General features: G+C 33.7%; 1 protein-coding gene across 3 annotated transcripts in view; it reads left to right on the top strand.

Annotated features, from left to right (window-relative positions):
* Positions 1 to 15,897, top strand: part of LOC110103858 (tRNA pseudouridine synthase A) — a 43,605-nt gene that overhangs the window by 12,471 nt on the left and 15,237 nt on the right. For all 3 annotated transcript variants that reach the window (XM_020832722.2, XM_020832721.2, XM_020832720.2), the window contains exons 3-6: positions 3,248 to 3,429; positions 3,505 to 3,650; positions 10,828 to 10,919; positions 12,887 to 13,227. In XM_020832722.2, the coding sequence (XP_020688381.1) occupies positions 3,248 to 3,429; positions 3,505 to 3,650; positions 10,828 to 10,919; positions 12,887 to 13,227 (761 nt within the window). The remainder of the gene's footprint in view (positions 1 to 3,247; positions 3,430 to 3,504; positions 3,651 to 10,827; positions 10,920 to 12,886; positions 13,228 to 15,897) is intronic.

The raw sequence follows: 15,897 nt of genomic DNA, 5'->3' as shown, positions 1-15,897 counted from the left end.
CGAAGCAACCCATGGCTGCCGAATTCCAATCCATATTCATTGCTGCTACTATATGCCAGATAACGTGTATTTTATACGTATCTGATTGATGACTAGCCTTAATCGAAAGTTCTCTCTCGTGATCGGGAGGGGTAATTAACTATAGGGGCTTGCGCCTATAGGAAACCAGAACTCAGATCATAAAGTCCTCACAAAATGAGGGCGAAATCTCTAGGTAGTGTCTTATCTACAAACCCATCTGCCTTCCAAAATTTACCTCGGAACTTAGTCCGTTAAAACTCCCTTGCCGATAAGAAAAGCGCGGCGGGGAGGCCGGGGCCGAATTTTCGGAGCCCACATCCACCCACGAGAAGGGGTTGCTAGTGCTACATCAAGTGAGAAAACATGGGCGTTTTTACCTTTTGGGAAGGATATTGTGGTACTTATGGACCACAATCCACTTTAGTATTTGTTGACTCTGGTTAAACTACAATATGCTCAACATAGTAAGTCGATGGCATTCTTCCAACAATTCAACCTGATGATTATTTCTAATAAAATTTACAACATGCTCATTTGGCTCTCTCTCTCTCTCTATATTTTTGTAATGTCTTGTAACTTGATCCTCCTTCACATAAAGATTATCAGGAGTAGTACCAGAAGAATCCATTCTTAAAGAGAGATTGGAGAACTTGGAGAAGGTAATTCCCTAAGATTTGCTTTCAGATATGACCTTCTCTACAAATGTGGGTAGTTGTGCATGCTAGATTTTACAAACCAAGTCCAATGGATGCAGGAAGCTTACACATCGAAGGTGTATGGACACTTTGGAATGGAGAGATATTGTAGAACTTGCAACGATATGCTTACTAGCTAAGTATTGAGGAAGATGTTAATTACATTAGAGGATGTATATTCTATAGCGCCCCCAAATTTCCAAACAGGAAGTGGGATTGTATATGCTGTTGCCAGCACCAAGTTGTTTGTGGGAAAGCATACCCATGAATTTATGGGAGTATTGCCAAAAAAACAAAGATGGGGCATGATTACGTCTATGTGGGGTGATTATGAATGAATTTTCAAAGATGGTTATTCTAGTCTCTTACATAAAGGTTATTCCAGTAGAGGAGGCGATCATACTTTCCTTCCAAAATCTATGAGTGCACTTTGGATTATTTAGTTCCATTACGTTTCAGCGGGCTATTCTTACTAGATAATGGGAGATGTTGGCGGGCCATGATGAATACTAGACTAAAGCATCGGGCTATTCTTAATAGATAATGGGAGATGTTGGTGGGCCATGATGAATACTAGACTAAAGAAGCGTTTCTCATTTTATCTACTTAGACTGACTAATGAAACAAGTTCGACAAAGCTTCGTTTGTTTACATGATGGTCATTTACACCCTTAATGATAGCTAAGGTAAAAGAATTATATTACTTTCACATGAAGCAAAGGATGGGTTATGTATTTATGTATTTATGTTTTATTTTCTTTTCTTTCTTTTTCTTTTTCTTTGATCAATTTGATGTTTGTGGAGAAATATGTTTGATTCTTGGGTAAATAATAATCTGCATCCTCATAAATTCTAGCTTCATGAATAGAAACAAGTTACAAATCTCTATTAATACAATATTCAATATCCTCATGAGAGTGTTTAATACATGGATGTAGGTAGGATGGAACCAAGGTCTACCTTATACTAATGTACCCATGGTCTACCCAATAATCTCGCAGTGTATTTAATGCACCTATGCACGTGTACCCAAAGTTCACCCAAAAGAGCATTAAATGATTCTTCTAAATCGTTGATATGGAATTTTGCTTAGGTTTTAAAACCCTTAACTTCTAATAACATGGTGATGAAACTAAAACTCTCACTTTTTTCATTAAAACCTCATAGCATACTCTAATTAGGTTTGAGTTTTGAGAGACATTATGTTAACTGATGCACCCAAGTCAACAAAGGTATGAGAGAGCCTTAAGTTGTCCCCATTTACAGAGGTGTAAAGTGGACGATTATGATCGACCGTTATTAAGTGTAAATCATTTTCATAGAATGTTACCCCAAGAACATCCTTGAAGTAAAAGCTTCGTCAAGCAACGTTGCTATTAATTGAGCTATGTAAATGTCTGGATCAAGTAAAGCCTTGATTAAGGTCTCCCTCATCTCCTTAAACAATATTAAAGCATCATAGATACTCAATTTTATGGGAACTTTCTAAGGTTAGCTAAGATAGTATAATCAACCTTAGGAGTTCCACTAATAACCCCATATTGAGGAGGCATAAAGCTACCTTCCCTGAACCACCAATGTTGGACTGTTGTTGCTTGGATGCTCTTGTTGGATTGTTGTTGCACGACCATAGTCGTCGGACCACTACTATTGCCTAACTACCAACATCAAACCACCACATATCGATTGCCCTTGTCAGACCACCACCATCAGTCTACCACCATCATTGGATTGCCACCACCCAATCACCATTCTTGAGTCACTGTTGCATGTATAACATTATCGAACCATTATCACTCAATCACAATCGTCCGAACATCTTTTATCTCCTACCCACTCTGAAATTTATAACCATATCTCCACTCTTGTGATTTTGCTATCTCCACATTAAGGGACGGGCAAATATTTGTAATTAATGCTCACATAGTGAAACCATTTCAACTAGTTAGAGCCCCAAGAATTTTCCCCTTTCCAAGTTTTCCATGTAAAAATCTGATGTCACTATAGTGTGTTTTCATTTATCTGATTGTGTGCTGGATATTTATACATAAGTAAGACTCATAACTCTTTCATGTGCTGGATATTTGTACATAAGTAAGACTCAAAACTCTTTCATTTTACTACTGTGAATTTTTTAACCCGCCACAAGTGTTAAATTTATTCACTCTTTAGGAACATTTTGTATGGTAATTTACTGAACTCATAATTCTTTTCCCTTTTCTTGTTCTTTTATTTCCACTGTCTGCACGAGTGTACTGATCATCACTGCTTGACACAACCTCATGTTTATTTGTTAATATACTGTCGTGTTTTAAATCCATTCATGTGTCTGACTTATTGTGGTTGACGACATACAATCCTGAGTCCGCCCATTTACAATTTTTGCGAGGATCATCTTTTGTCTACAGCCCATGGGATTTTTTCCTACTTTTGTCGAGGATATTTTAGCACTTGTGGATTATTGCCTACTTTTAGACCTTTTTTTTCCTTTGAGCACGGGTATATGTTTTATCCATTACCTCTGTTTACAGAATAATAAATCAAAGGTTGCCTTAGAATACTGTCATGGTGATGAGGAATCGAACCTAGTGGATGTACCCTCTGAAAAAAGGAAAGGCAGGTTGGAAAGAATAACCTTCAAGATAGTTCTTTCATACCACGGAAGTTCTTTTGACGGATGGCAAAAACAGCCTGGTTTAAACACTGTTCAAGGGTTTGTTAAACTTTTTAGCTATGTTTGGCTTCAATGTTTAAATTGTATTTCACGTTTTGAACTATGGTTTTTCAGATTAGTGGAGAAGTCCCTTGGTATATTTGTTGATGAAAGGAAAGTTCAGCAGCTTAAAGAAAGATCATTACCAGTGGAAGGCTGTGTTGTTGTAACTGGGCGCACTGACAAAGGGGTGACCGCTCTCCAACAAGTTTGTTCTTTTTGTCAGTTATAAGATCTATTCATTTCTTTTGTTGTATTTATATTTTTAATTAATTATTATTATATTGTATCCTTCCTTCGGCAAACCATTTCTCTAAGCCCCTTCGCTGTTTCACCCATTTCAATGCTTCCTTATGTCCCTTTTAATCAATGATTATGCGTGGATGAAATTATCGAGCAGTATCTGATTTTAGGTTTTCTTAATTAAGCTTTCTTAGCTATTCTTTCTTCTGCTGACTTTGAGGATTTTGGTGTACAACAACTTGCATTTGGGCTTCAAGCGAGGCAGCCATTTTCTATGCAAGTTTGATTATGTCTGTAGGAGTGTAGATGTAGTTCTGTTTATTCGGTGGTCCTTTTCTAGGAACCGATAATTTGTTTAACTTAGTCAAGAGGAGGCAAGAAGTATTAGCAATTTTTCAAGCAATGAATATTGGCAATTCTTGAAATTATTAGAGAATATGGTTTCCCTATCAAAAAGTTACGGGCTTAGAAGTAACATGCATTGAAGCATTCATGGATATGTGAAAGTAAGACGGAAAACAACGCTATGGACAATATGCCATGATTTACAGTATAGATTCATCATCACTTAACTAATACATGATTTTCTTTTCCTTATTGTTCTTTCACCAAAGCAGTTCTGCCATATTTACCTTCAAATGAAAAATAATGGGAGTGATTTCCCATTTATATTTACTAGTAAAAATATACATGCATCAAATGCATGTATTCTAAATTGAATTTCATAGTTCATAATATTTTAAATTAGAGACTATCCATCACACATGCGTTATGACTAAAGGTCTTTTGATACATCGCGATCAAGTGTTATCATGATGATTATGTTGCGATCAAAAGCACATGTAATTATGATGTAAGAAAACACTCCCCTCGAGCTGGATGGCATAAATTTATCATTTCTAGCTTATTTGAAATATTTATGAATGCAAGATTATAGTTTTTTTTTAATATATTAATGTGTCGATTGCTTATTGGGATATGAGTGTAAATCAACCCACAATTTAGATTTTTAACTGCTCCACTTGTTTAGTTTGATCATTTTGCACTGGATTTTAGGCAATTCTAATGGTAGATTTATTATTCAAGTATAGCCTATTGGTCTTTCCTATTTAATCTTCAAGTCTTCTAGAATTATTTGCAATCATAGTAATTCCCAGATTCCTTATGCAATTACTTTGAACCTATTCCTGGCACTCAATTTTTAGACGATTGATTGTTTCCTACTCTTAATGATATAAGATTTCCTCATCATCTATAATAGACTGAACTTGACCTTGTATGAACAAGTGATCCCACATAAGCAACGTCTATACTGCCTTCCAATTTTGAAGTTTCATGCTTTTTACCCGGTTTATAGTTGAGACCCTTTTGGATACTGTTAGGCCGGCACCTGAGCCGGCTGGACCGGTCCAACCCGGACCGGTCCACACCTACTCGAGGCGGAACAGAACAGGGCGGGCGGAACCGAGCGGAACGGGCACATCCGACGGGGGCCAAGGAGGAGTTTTGGGAGAGAAATTTTGAATGCGAGGGGCTGTTTAGACATTTTGTAAAACTCCTTTATGGTTAATTAGGAGGTTAGGAGGAAAGGGGGGGATAATCTTGAATTTGAATCTTCATTTGAGATCTAGGTTTTGGTGTTCTTGGGCTCTAGTCTATGGCTAGAGATTTGAAGAGTTTTTCCTTCCTCTCGAATTGAAGGAAAATTGTATCTTGCTTGTTGTTTGCAACTACTAGGGGAATACAATCGTTTGCAATTGTTTTTCTACATTTTCCATCAGTTTTTCTTCAGTTTTCCGCTGTTTTCACTGTTTTCCTGCTGTGGACAGCCATTTGGCTGCTGTTTGCTCACCGATTTGGGTTAGGTTTGCTTGCGAACTCAAGTATTACCTTAGGGTTACTTGCGAACTCGAGTATTTCCTATCAGATACCTTTGGCTTGTGGGTAAATTAACATATGTAGTCATGCCACTCAAATCTTCATTATTTTCATATTTGACACTCTACATAAACAAATGAATTAACAAACTCATGCATTTGTTCATGTCATGACCAACTTGCTGAGAATTTAATGAAAGCGAAAAATACAAGTTGGAGTTATGTTGTGCTCTTCGAGATTTGGCTAATATTATTACAAATGGAGGTTGTTGGATGTTTGTTTTTTAAATATGTAAATTTTGGGTGTTACATACGTATTTGGCCCTATATATTTAATGTAAACCCTAGTTTACATCCCACTATATTTTTTATTTTATTACTCAACTATCTAATAAATGTGATCCCTTTATAGAGCATTTATCTCTTCTCGCATAATTTTCTTATAATTTTCTATTTATTCAGGAAACTAAATGTGTTGGAGAAAAAACTAAGGAAATTGATAGTTTTTTATTTAAATTATGGTATTCAAGAATGAGTTGTATTAGAAATGTTGTGGGTGTGATTATAAATAAGAGTTTGAATAATATGGTAGAAATTAATAGAATTGGAGATAGAATTATAACATTAAAGATTGATGTTGATGTTAAGATTATTAATATTATAAGTGTTTTTTCTTCGCAAGTTGGTTTGGATATGTATTCAAAATTAAAATATTGGAATGATTTTCGAGAATTATTAATATAAATGATACTTCTTGAATAAATAATTTTTATTAGATGAGTTTTAAATGAATATACTAATAGAGTGATAAAAGATTTTAAAAGCCTTTATGGTAGTTATGAATTTAGAGCAACTAATGAAGGTGGCAGGATCATATTATATTTTGTTCTAATTTATGATTTTGTAATTGTTAATACCTTATTTCAGAAAAGAAATGAGCACCTCATCACTTATAAGAATGGATATAGTAAAATTTAGATTGATTTTTTTTATACAGAAAAATAGATCATTTAGATTGCAAAAATTATTAAATCATTCATAGTGAAAGTTTATGTATCTAATATCACTTATTAGTTTGGACTTTAAAATGAAGGCGTGAAATATAAAAATAAAGTAAAATGTTATCCTAGTATTAGATGATGGCATTTAAAGAAATGCTAATAAATATATTTTGGAGAGTAAGATTCATGATTTTGGTTGTTCATGAGGAAGCTAATGTTATGTGCAAAAAAGTAGCTAATGATATTAAAAATATTGCAAAGTATGTACTTCAAGTATAAAAAAGAAAATGTTATCATAGGAAAAATAATTAGTGATGAAATCAAAATGTTTAAGAAAATATAAAATTATGAAGCTTTGTTATGAAATTTAGTTTATATATAAAAGCTCATAAATTTGAGAAAGGTATAGAAGGGCTTATAGGGAGTATAAAAAGTTAATATGCGATGCAAAGTATTTAGCTTATAGTGATTTATATAATAAATTAGAAATTAAGGAGGACAAAATATGTATGTATAAGTTAGTCAAGCAAAGAAATGGGAAAATAAGGATCTAGTTAAATGTAGTGCATTATGAATGAATATCAAAAAGTACTTTTCTTAGAAGATGATGTTTTTCATAGGTGGATGAGATATGTTGCTAAGCTTTTCAATGATGATTGTGAGAATATGATTGATTTTAGTGACCTTAACACTCTAAACAAAAATAAATATTTTTTGTTTTTATTGTCGTATTAGTAAAATTGAAGTTAGAGATGCTTTAAAGAGAATGAAGTTAGGAAAAACTGTTGAATCTGATGATGTTCAATAGAGGTGTAAAATGCTTAGGAGATGAAAGAATTTATTGGCTTAATAAAGATTTTAATATTATTTTGAATACTAAAAAAATGTCAGATGAGTGGAGGAGCGTGTTGGTTCCTATTTTTAGGAATAAAGATGATGCATAAGAGTGTGCGAATTATAGAGGAATTAAGTTAATGTGTCATACATTAAAATTATGGGAGAGAATAATTGAGCTTGAGATATGACTTAAATACTTATGTTTCTCAAAATCAGTTTGGATTCATGCCGAGTAAGACTACCATGGAAACTATACATTTATTGATAGATTTGATGGCGAAGTATAGAGAGAGTAAGGAGGATCTATATGTGATATTTGTTAATTTAGAGAAAGCATATGATAAAGTTTAAAGAGAAGTGCTTTGGAGAGTTCTAGAAAAGAAATGAGTTAACAATGCCTATATTAAAGTCATTAATAATATGTATGCAAGAGTTGTTACTTCTGTTCAAACGGTGGTTTGACCAAGTGTTTTTCTATTTTAGTTGGATTGCATCAAAGATAAACTTTAAACCCATATATTTTTTCTTTAGTCATGGATGTACACTAGGTATTTGCAAGAGGATGTACTTTTTGTTGATGATATTCTTCTTTTTGATAAGACTAGAGAGGGAGTTGAAGAAAAACTTGAATTATCGAGGTCAATCTTAGAGTCTAAAAGTTTTTGTTTTAGTATATGGAGTGTAATTTTAGTAGTAATAGATCTAGTGGGCGGATTGTTACTTTGAGCAATCAAGTCATTAATAAGATTACACGCTTTAGATATCTCACGTCTATTGTTCAAAGTAATGATGAAATAGATGGTGATATTATTAGTAGAATTCAAGTTGGGTGGTTGAAATGGAGGAATGCATTAGCCTGTTCTATGACAGAAAAGTACCCTCAAACTTGAGGGAAAATTTTATAAGATGGTGATGATATCTTCAATGCTTTATGATGCAGAATATTGACCATTAAAAGATTACATAAAATTAAGTTGTGTTGCAGAGATGAGGATGCTGAGGTGGATGATTGAATTTATACTTAGAGATAGAATACAAAATGAGTATATACATGAAAAAGGTTAGAGTAGCTCCAGTGACAGATAAGATTAGAGTATCTTAGATGGGCTGGTCACATAAGATGTTGGCCTTCCAATGACCCGTTAGGAGAATAGATGTGTTAGATTTAACCTATGTTAAGAAAGGTAGAGGTAGATCTAAAAAGACTTGGTTAAAAATGTTAGAAATGATATTTTTTATTACATTTAAAAGAGAATTTGACTCTTAATAGTACACAATGAAAAAAAAGAAGATTTATGTAGCTGACCCCACGTATTGGAAAGGCTTGATGTTGTTGTTATCGTTGTTGTTGTATTGTTTCAAATATGGTTCGTAGAATTTCATGAAAATAAGAATTTTATGAGAAAAGCTCTATTTGTTGGAGATAAATTTTCAAAGGATGTGTACTGAGTTGTGAGATATAAGAGATGTTGAATACATTTTCTGATGACTTTCCTAATGACTATATGTTGATCAATATTGTTACTAGATGAAATGAGGGAAGATGTAGGGGACTACCTAGTATAGGTTTCGAGTCTTGAACCTGTAAGAGAGATTGGATAAGTTATGACCTTCTTATATACTTGTGATGGTCTGATAACAAAGAGTGTTAACTTGTTAAGGCTCATTTTCAGGTAGAGACATTGGAGGAGAGCCTAAGTTAGGATGACTCATTGATTTTGTATTATTATGTTGTTTTTCTTCAAGATTAGTTATCGGAATGTTAAATGAGAAAATATAAAATTGATCATACAGTGCGGCTACCCACAATTTCATCTTCAACTAGTTCGTAGACCAAATGAGGGTGAAAGTAGTAGACACAGGGTGTTATGGGGTGATGATGAGCGTTGGGAATATAGAGACAGGTAGAGTGTGTAGGGGATGGTTTTGACCATACAGGAAGCCACAAGTGAGGGGGGCTGGTTTGAAGGGAATTAATTAGAAAATATTTTCTAATTGAAGAGAACAGTTTTGAGGGCTGATTTGGGAGGTAAATAATTAAGAAAATATGGTAGATTTGAGAGGGAATTCAGGTAGGGCTGTTTAGGTATTTACCATTTATTGTTTGCTTTAAGTAGGCGATTTTTCTAGGGTTAGGGGTATGTGTCGTTTGCTGAATCGTTTGCTGAATTTTGATTGTTCTTGGGGTGTTTGGGCTCTAGTCTGCGGCTAGAGATTTGGGAGAGCCGGATCCTCCTCTCCAATTGAAGATCCACTTGTATCTTGTCTTTTCTTTTATAAAACATTCAATAAAAAGTTTTCTTTTGTGTACTACTCCTAATTTTCTTGTTGTTTATTTTTTGAAATTGCCGAAATCAGATCTCAGCCAAAGCTTTTACTAAATTTCTACGTGAACTTTCTATCAAATTATTATCAAAGCATTGATACTACAGGAGTTGGAGCTGCGGGAGAGGGGGGCTGATTGGGAGGAGGTTAATTAGGAAATATTTTCTAATTGAAGAGGGCATATTTGGGGGTTGATTTGGAGGGGATTTAATTATAAAATATTTTCTAATTGAAGAGGGCATATTTGGGAGGGAAATAATTAAGGAAATATGACAAAGTTTGGAGGGAATTCGTGGAGGTCTGTTTGGGTATTTTCTGTTTATTGTTTTCTTTAAGTATGTGATTTTCCTAGGGTTAGGGGTATGTGTTGTTTGCTGAATTTTAATTTTTCGTAGGGTGTTTGGGCTCTAGCCGGCGGCTAGAGTTGGGAGAGCCGGATCTTCCTCTCCAATTGAAGTTCCACTTGTATTTTGTCTTTTCGTTCATAAAACTTTCAATAAAAAATGTTCTTGTGTGTTCTACTCGTTTTATGTAGTTGGTTTTCTAAAATTGCTGAAATCAGATCTCAGCTAAAGCATTTCCTATTTCTGCAAGCGCTTCTTATCAAAATGCTGAGATAATTTTTTTTTTCTTTCAAAAAAAAGAAAAAGGTATACTCTTGCATCATTTGTAGTTGTAAGTGTTATGTATGTGATTTCCCCATGTTTAAAACACATCGCAAATATGATGTGTAAAAAATGCATGATGTAGGGTACTATATTGATTTGTACACCTTCATGTTTATAACTAACTTGTAGAGCAGCTTGACTATTTCTTGGATATTAGGGTGGTTAGTTTTTTCTAAGTAATATAGCACGACTACAAATTTTGTGGTGTTGAAATGAGAAGAATAGTTAGCATGAAAGGAAACATTTCTACCATAGCATCGGGATGAGAATTACACGTGTATAACTATTAGGATCTTGTAGTTATATCTTCTGTCTCCTATATAGAATTTACAAAAAAAAATGTTTTTGTGGAATTCCGGCCCTTTATAATAAAGTTCATGCTCTGGTAACAGCCACTTGCTTTACATTTCTTGACATATGAAATTACTATTTTGTGATGTTAACCAGATACATGGAGAAAAGATGTTAAATCTAGTGATTTGAAGGATGCTATCAATGCAGCAGCCCCAGGAAAACTACGTGTTCTCTTTATATCCGAGGTAAGCATTTCTATTTGCAATGTTTTTCTGACATGCTGCAATTTGTTGTGTTTTATTATGAACGTGAATTTTAGATATTCAACGTGTAATAATGGTTTTTTTGTCTATATACTTATTGGTGCAAACCTCTTTATTATGGACGATACGAGTGGCTGTTACAGTTGGCAGTCAACTTTGTAAAGCTTTTTGGTAGTATGTGATTGGTTCCCCTATCTTGGTTCAAAAGAAGGGCCAAGTTTTTCTTATCGCCAAGTTTTTCTTGTCATTAATTTTTTCATGACTTCTTCAAAAACTGTTGTTTCAATAATGTTTTTAATTGCTATATAAATATGCTGAAGGTGATATTTGACTACAACCTAATTCTGAGTTAGTTTGAATGCATCAAGATATTTTGTCGTGATTTGGGCTAGGAGCTTGGAATATCAAGGCAAGAATACGCGGTCAACGGAAATTTAAATATTTCTACTTATAAAAAAAAATATATAAAAAATTCATTAACATTCTTAAAACATCATCATACAATGCATTGAAAGAACTAATAATTTATGAATTTCATTTTAAACCATAAGTGCTGCAAATTTAATGCTGTTTGCTTATCATCTATATCCAAAATATTCTGTTCACTTGTAGCTCCACGTTGACGATACCCAAAATCTCTTCTCTCACTCATTCAATTCTAGTAAGTTATTAACATAACTCGGTGCATTACAGTCTAAAATCATAGTAACAAAAGATAATGAGAAAATAATCTATATGCTAGTTCTAATAATTAAATCATTATAACACAATAGAATATTTCATTTAATCTAATTTAAATGTAATATAAACATTTGGAGTATTTCCATCTATAATAATAACATGAATATAAAAAGGATCATATCTGATCTTATCTTATATCATCTATAATACAATCATCATAGGAGTACAATGTAGTCATATAATTTAATAACTTTAATATCAATATTCTGTTCCCAACCTGTGAGCATGTAATAATTTATGTGTGGGCTATATTACCATCCCCATCTAGCACTATAAAGGGATGAACTCCATTCAGAATTGTTTGAAAAAATTGTGTTTTGAAGCCAGAGGAAGGCGAAAGCACTTTACTTTCAAACAGTTTTTAATGCTGCCCAAAAATTAATCTGAAGAGATGCTTTTTAGGATTTAAAATGTACACACTACGTCACTGCCTCATACTTCGTAGCAACTGTAGGAGTAAGAGGAGTAAAAAGTAGAAATCCTGTTCAACCAGCGGCACCTCCCAGCCCTAGAATAAACTTATCTGAAATTCCTTCTCCATATCCGTGCTTATATGGATGCTCTCAGGTAAGATTACAGATGCATACCCATGCACTTGTGAATGCCTTGCATTTGTGTGAACTCGCATTTGTGGTCGGCTTACATATTATGACATATTTTCATCCTGTCAGTGCAGGAATCTATATTTTATAGGGATCGTGTGATCAAGTATTGTTTCCTATATGAGAATTTATTTTCTTTATAAATGTTTTAGATTGCAAGCCTTTGATAAACGAAAGGTGAAACTGGGCAGTGACTTGTTGGAGAAAAAAATATTTTATTTTGGTCAATTTTGCTTATATGGATTAATTGTTTATTTTTAGCGAGCTGGGGAAATTAAAGCTAGTGCTAATCTGTAGGTCTTCCATCCTAGCATCTCTGTTAATTTGCTAGAAGTCTTATGCTTTAGATGTGCCGCAATTTGAATGTTTATTATATATGCAATAGTTAAAACTTTGAAGCTGTTATGATTTTAATCTCTTTGTATTGTGTGCTGCTTTTTATTTTTTTTCTATTAAAACTTAGTATGTTGAACTTTCTCATTGTGCAGTAATGTTGGCATCCCCATATGTTTGTGCCAGTTAAATTCCCACAGCTGTCTTAATTTTGTCCTTGTGTCTAGAGATGACGAATGATGTATTAATTCTTAAAAAAATCAACAAATACAGGTTTCCCGAGTTTTCCATCCAAATTTTTCTGCAAAGTGGAGGCGATACTTCTATATCTTCCCACTGGCAGATAGTCTGCAAATTCAAGTCAATGCTAATCCTATGGACAACTCAAGCAGCAAGAATGAGGATGATGGGTTGTTGCAACAGCAGGCAGAGCATATTGAGGATAGAGATGGTTCGACTTTCAACAAGGGAGACAATTGTATTGATAATGTTGACATGCGGATGAAGCCATCAAGTTTTAGTGTGGATAAAGTTAACCAGCTTTTATGCCAGTTAGAGGGGAGGTCTTTGTCCTATAGAACATTTGCTCGGGATACAAAAACCTCTAGAAGCTCGTAAGTATCCAAGCCACCATGGCTTTCTGCATAATATTATGATTTGGAAACATAGCATTTGAGCCTCTTGAACAACACGCTTTGGCTTTTTTTTTTTTTTTGGAAATGGAATTCAGGCATAGGTTTCTTCATCATCGCTCATTATTTTTGAGGTCTCACCCAGCATACGTTTTATTCAAACAATAAATTGTTGTCATGCATGTCAGTACCGTCTTATGCACATAACTTTCTCTTAAACCATCTCTTCTTAGTGGCAGTCTGCCTACCTTCCGTCATATATACTTAATGAATTCTCGGTTTAGTTGGTTCTCAAGCCCATGCAGTTACCAAATTCTCGATATATCTCTCAACTCCCTATTTCTTACCTTCCCACTTTTATTCTGGACAATTGATAACAGCTATACTGTTTCTGATGAAGTGTCATATATAAAATTGTTTTCCAAGTCCTTATATATATATAATTTTATTTCCCAGTGGTGGCTTATTTTGTTTGTGCACAAGGAAGCTAATGTTATGTGGAAAAATATAGCTAGTGATATTAAGTATGTTGCAAAAGATGTATTTGGAGTATCTAAGGGAAAGACTATTAATAGTAAAATAGTTGGTGCTGCAATCAAAATGTGCAAAAAAAATAAAAAATAAGTATATTTGCTATAAAAAGTGGTTGTAAAAATTCTAAGATATAAAGAGACCCATAAAAAGTCTATGAAAGCAATATGTGATGCAAATATTTTAGTTTTTAATGATTTATATAATAGATTAGATACTAAGGAGTGCTAAAGATATATGTAAAAGTTAGCTAAACAAAGAGACAGGAGCTGTAAGGATTTAGTTCAAGTGAAGTGTATTAAGGATGAAGATCAAAAAGTACTTTTATTAGAAGAGGATATTCAATAAAGGTGGATGAGATATTTTTCTAAACTTTTCAATGAAAATTGTGAGAATACGATTGACTTTAGTGACCTTAGCACCCTGAATGAAAAAAAAAATTGTTTTTATCGACATATTGATAAAACCGAAGTAAAAAGACTTTAAAGAAAATGAAGTGTGGAAAAGTTGTTGGATTTGATGATATTCCAATAAAGGTTTGGAAATGCTGGAAATGCTTAGGAGATGAAGGAATTTCTTGGCTTACTAAACTTTTTAATATTATTTTGAAAACTATAAAGATGCCAGATGTGAGGAGAATGAGTTTGTTGATTTCTATTTTAAAAATAAAGGTGATGCAAAAGATTGTGTGAATTATAGAAGAATTAAATTGATGTGTCATACTTTAAAACTATGGGAGGGTTATGGAGCATAGGTTATGTTGTGATACTAATGTTTCTCAAAATCAACTTGGATTCATGTCAGGTAGGTCTACTATGGAAGCTATACATTTATGGAGAGATTTGATGAAGTATAGAGAGAATAAGGAGGATCTACATATGATTTTTTATTGATTTAGAGAAAGCATATGATAAAGTTCCAAGAAAAGTGCCATGGAGAGTTCCAGAAAAGAAAGGGGTTAATAATGCTTATATTAAGTCATTATGGATATGTATGCAAGAGTTGTTACTTGTGTTCAAACACAATGTGGTTTGACCAAGTATTTTTCTATTGCAGATGGATTACATCAAGGATTTGCCTTAAAAGCCCATATATTTTTGCTTTAGTCATGGATATTCTCACTAGACATTTGCAAGATGTTGTAGCCTAGTGTATGCTTTTTGCTGATGATATTCTTCTTGTTGATAAGGCTAGATAGGGAGTTGAAGGTAAACTTGAATTATGGAGGTCATTCTTAGAGTTTGAAGGCTTTCGTTTGAGTAGATCTTAAATTAAATGTATGGAGTGTAATTTTAGTAATAATAGATCTATTGGGGGGATTGTGACTTTGGATGATCAAGGTAAACTTGAATTTTAGTACACATTTTAGATATCTTGGGTCTATTTTTTAGAGTGATGGTGAAATAGATTGGGATATTATTAGTAGAATTCAAGTTGGACGGTTCAAATGGAGGAATGCATCGGACTTGTTGTGTGATAGAAAAATCCCTCTCAAACTTTAGGGAAAATTCTATAAGAGTAGTGAGACCTCCAATACTTTATGGTGCATAATGTTGGCCATTATAAGAGAAGCATAATATTAAGTTTAGTGTTTCAGAGATGAGGATGCTCAGGCGGATGATTGGCTTTACTCTTAGAGATATAGCATAAGAAATGAGCATATTCATGAAAAGTTTGTAGCTCCAGTGGAAGATAAGATTAGAGCGAGTTGCCTTAGATGATTTGGTCACATAAAATGACAGCCTTCCGACGACAGATGTCCCGGTTAGGAATGTAGATGTATTGGATTTGACTTATGTTAAGAAAGGTAAATGTAGATCTAAAAAGACTTGGTTAGAAAATATTAGAAATGGCCTTTCTTTATTAGATTTAGATGAGAATTTGACTCTTAACAGGACAGAATGGAGAAAAAAAGATTCATGTAGCCGACCCCATATAATGGGATAAAGGCTTGTTGTTGTTGTTGCGGTGGCTTATACTCTGCTTACTATGTGAAGTTAAGGAGGCTAACCGCCTGTACTGACTTGATGTTTAGGCCTTCTATGTTAGAAGTCATATACACTGTTTTAGTTGTAAAATTTTTTTTTATTAAAAATAGTAGAAGTATTTGTGCAAGTTTTT

The sequence above is a fragment of the Dendrobium catenatum genome, unplaced genomic scaffold (assembly GCF_001605985.2).
Source record: "Dendrobium catenatum unplaced genomic scaffold, ASM160598v2 fragScaff_scaffold_1706, whole genome shotgun sequence".
Taxonomy (NCBI): domain Eukaryota; kingdom Viridiplantae; phylum Streptophyta; class Magnoliopsida; order Asparagales; family Orchidaceae; genus Dendrobium; species Dendrobium catenatum.
The sequence above is the reverse complement of the archived record's forward strand: the minus strand, read 5'-3'. Positions and strand labels throughout refer to the sequence as shown.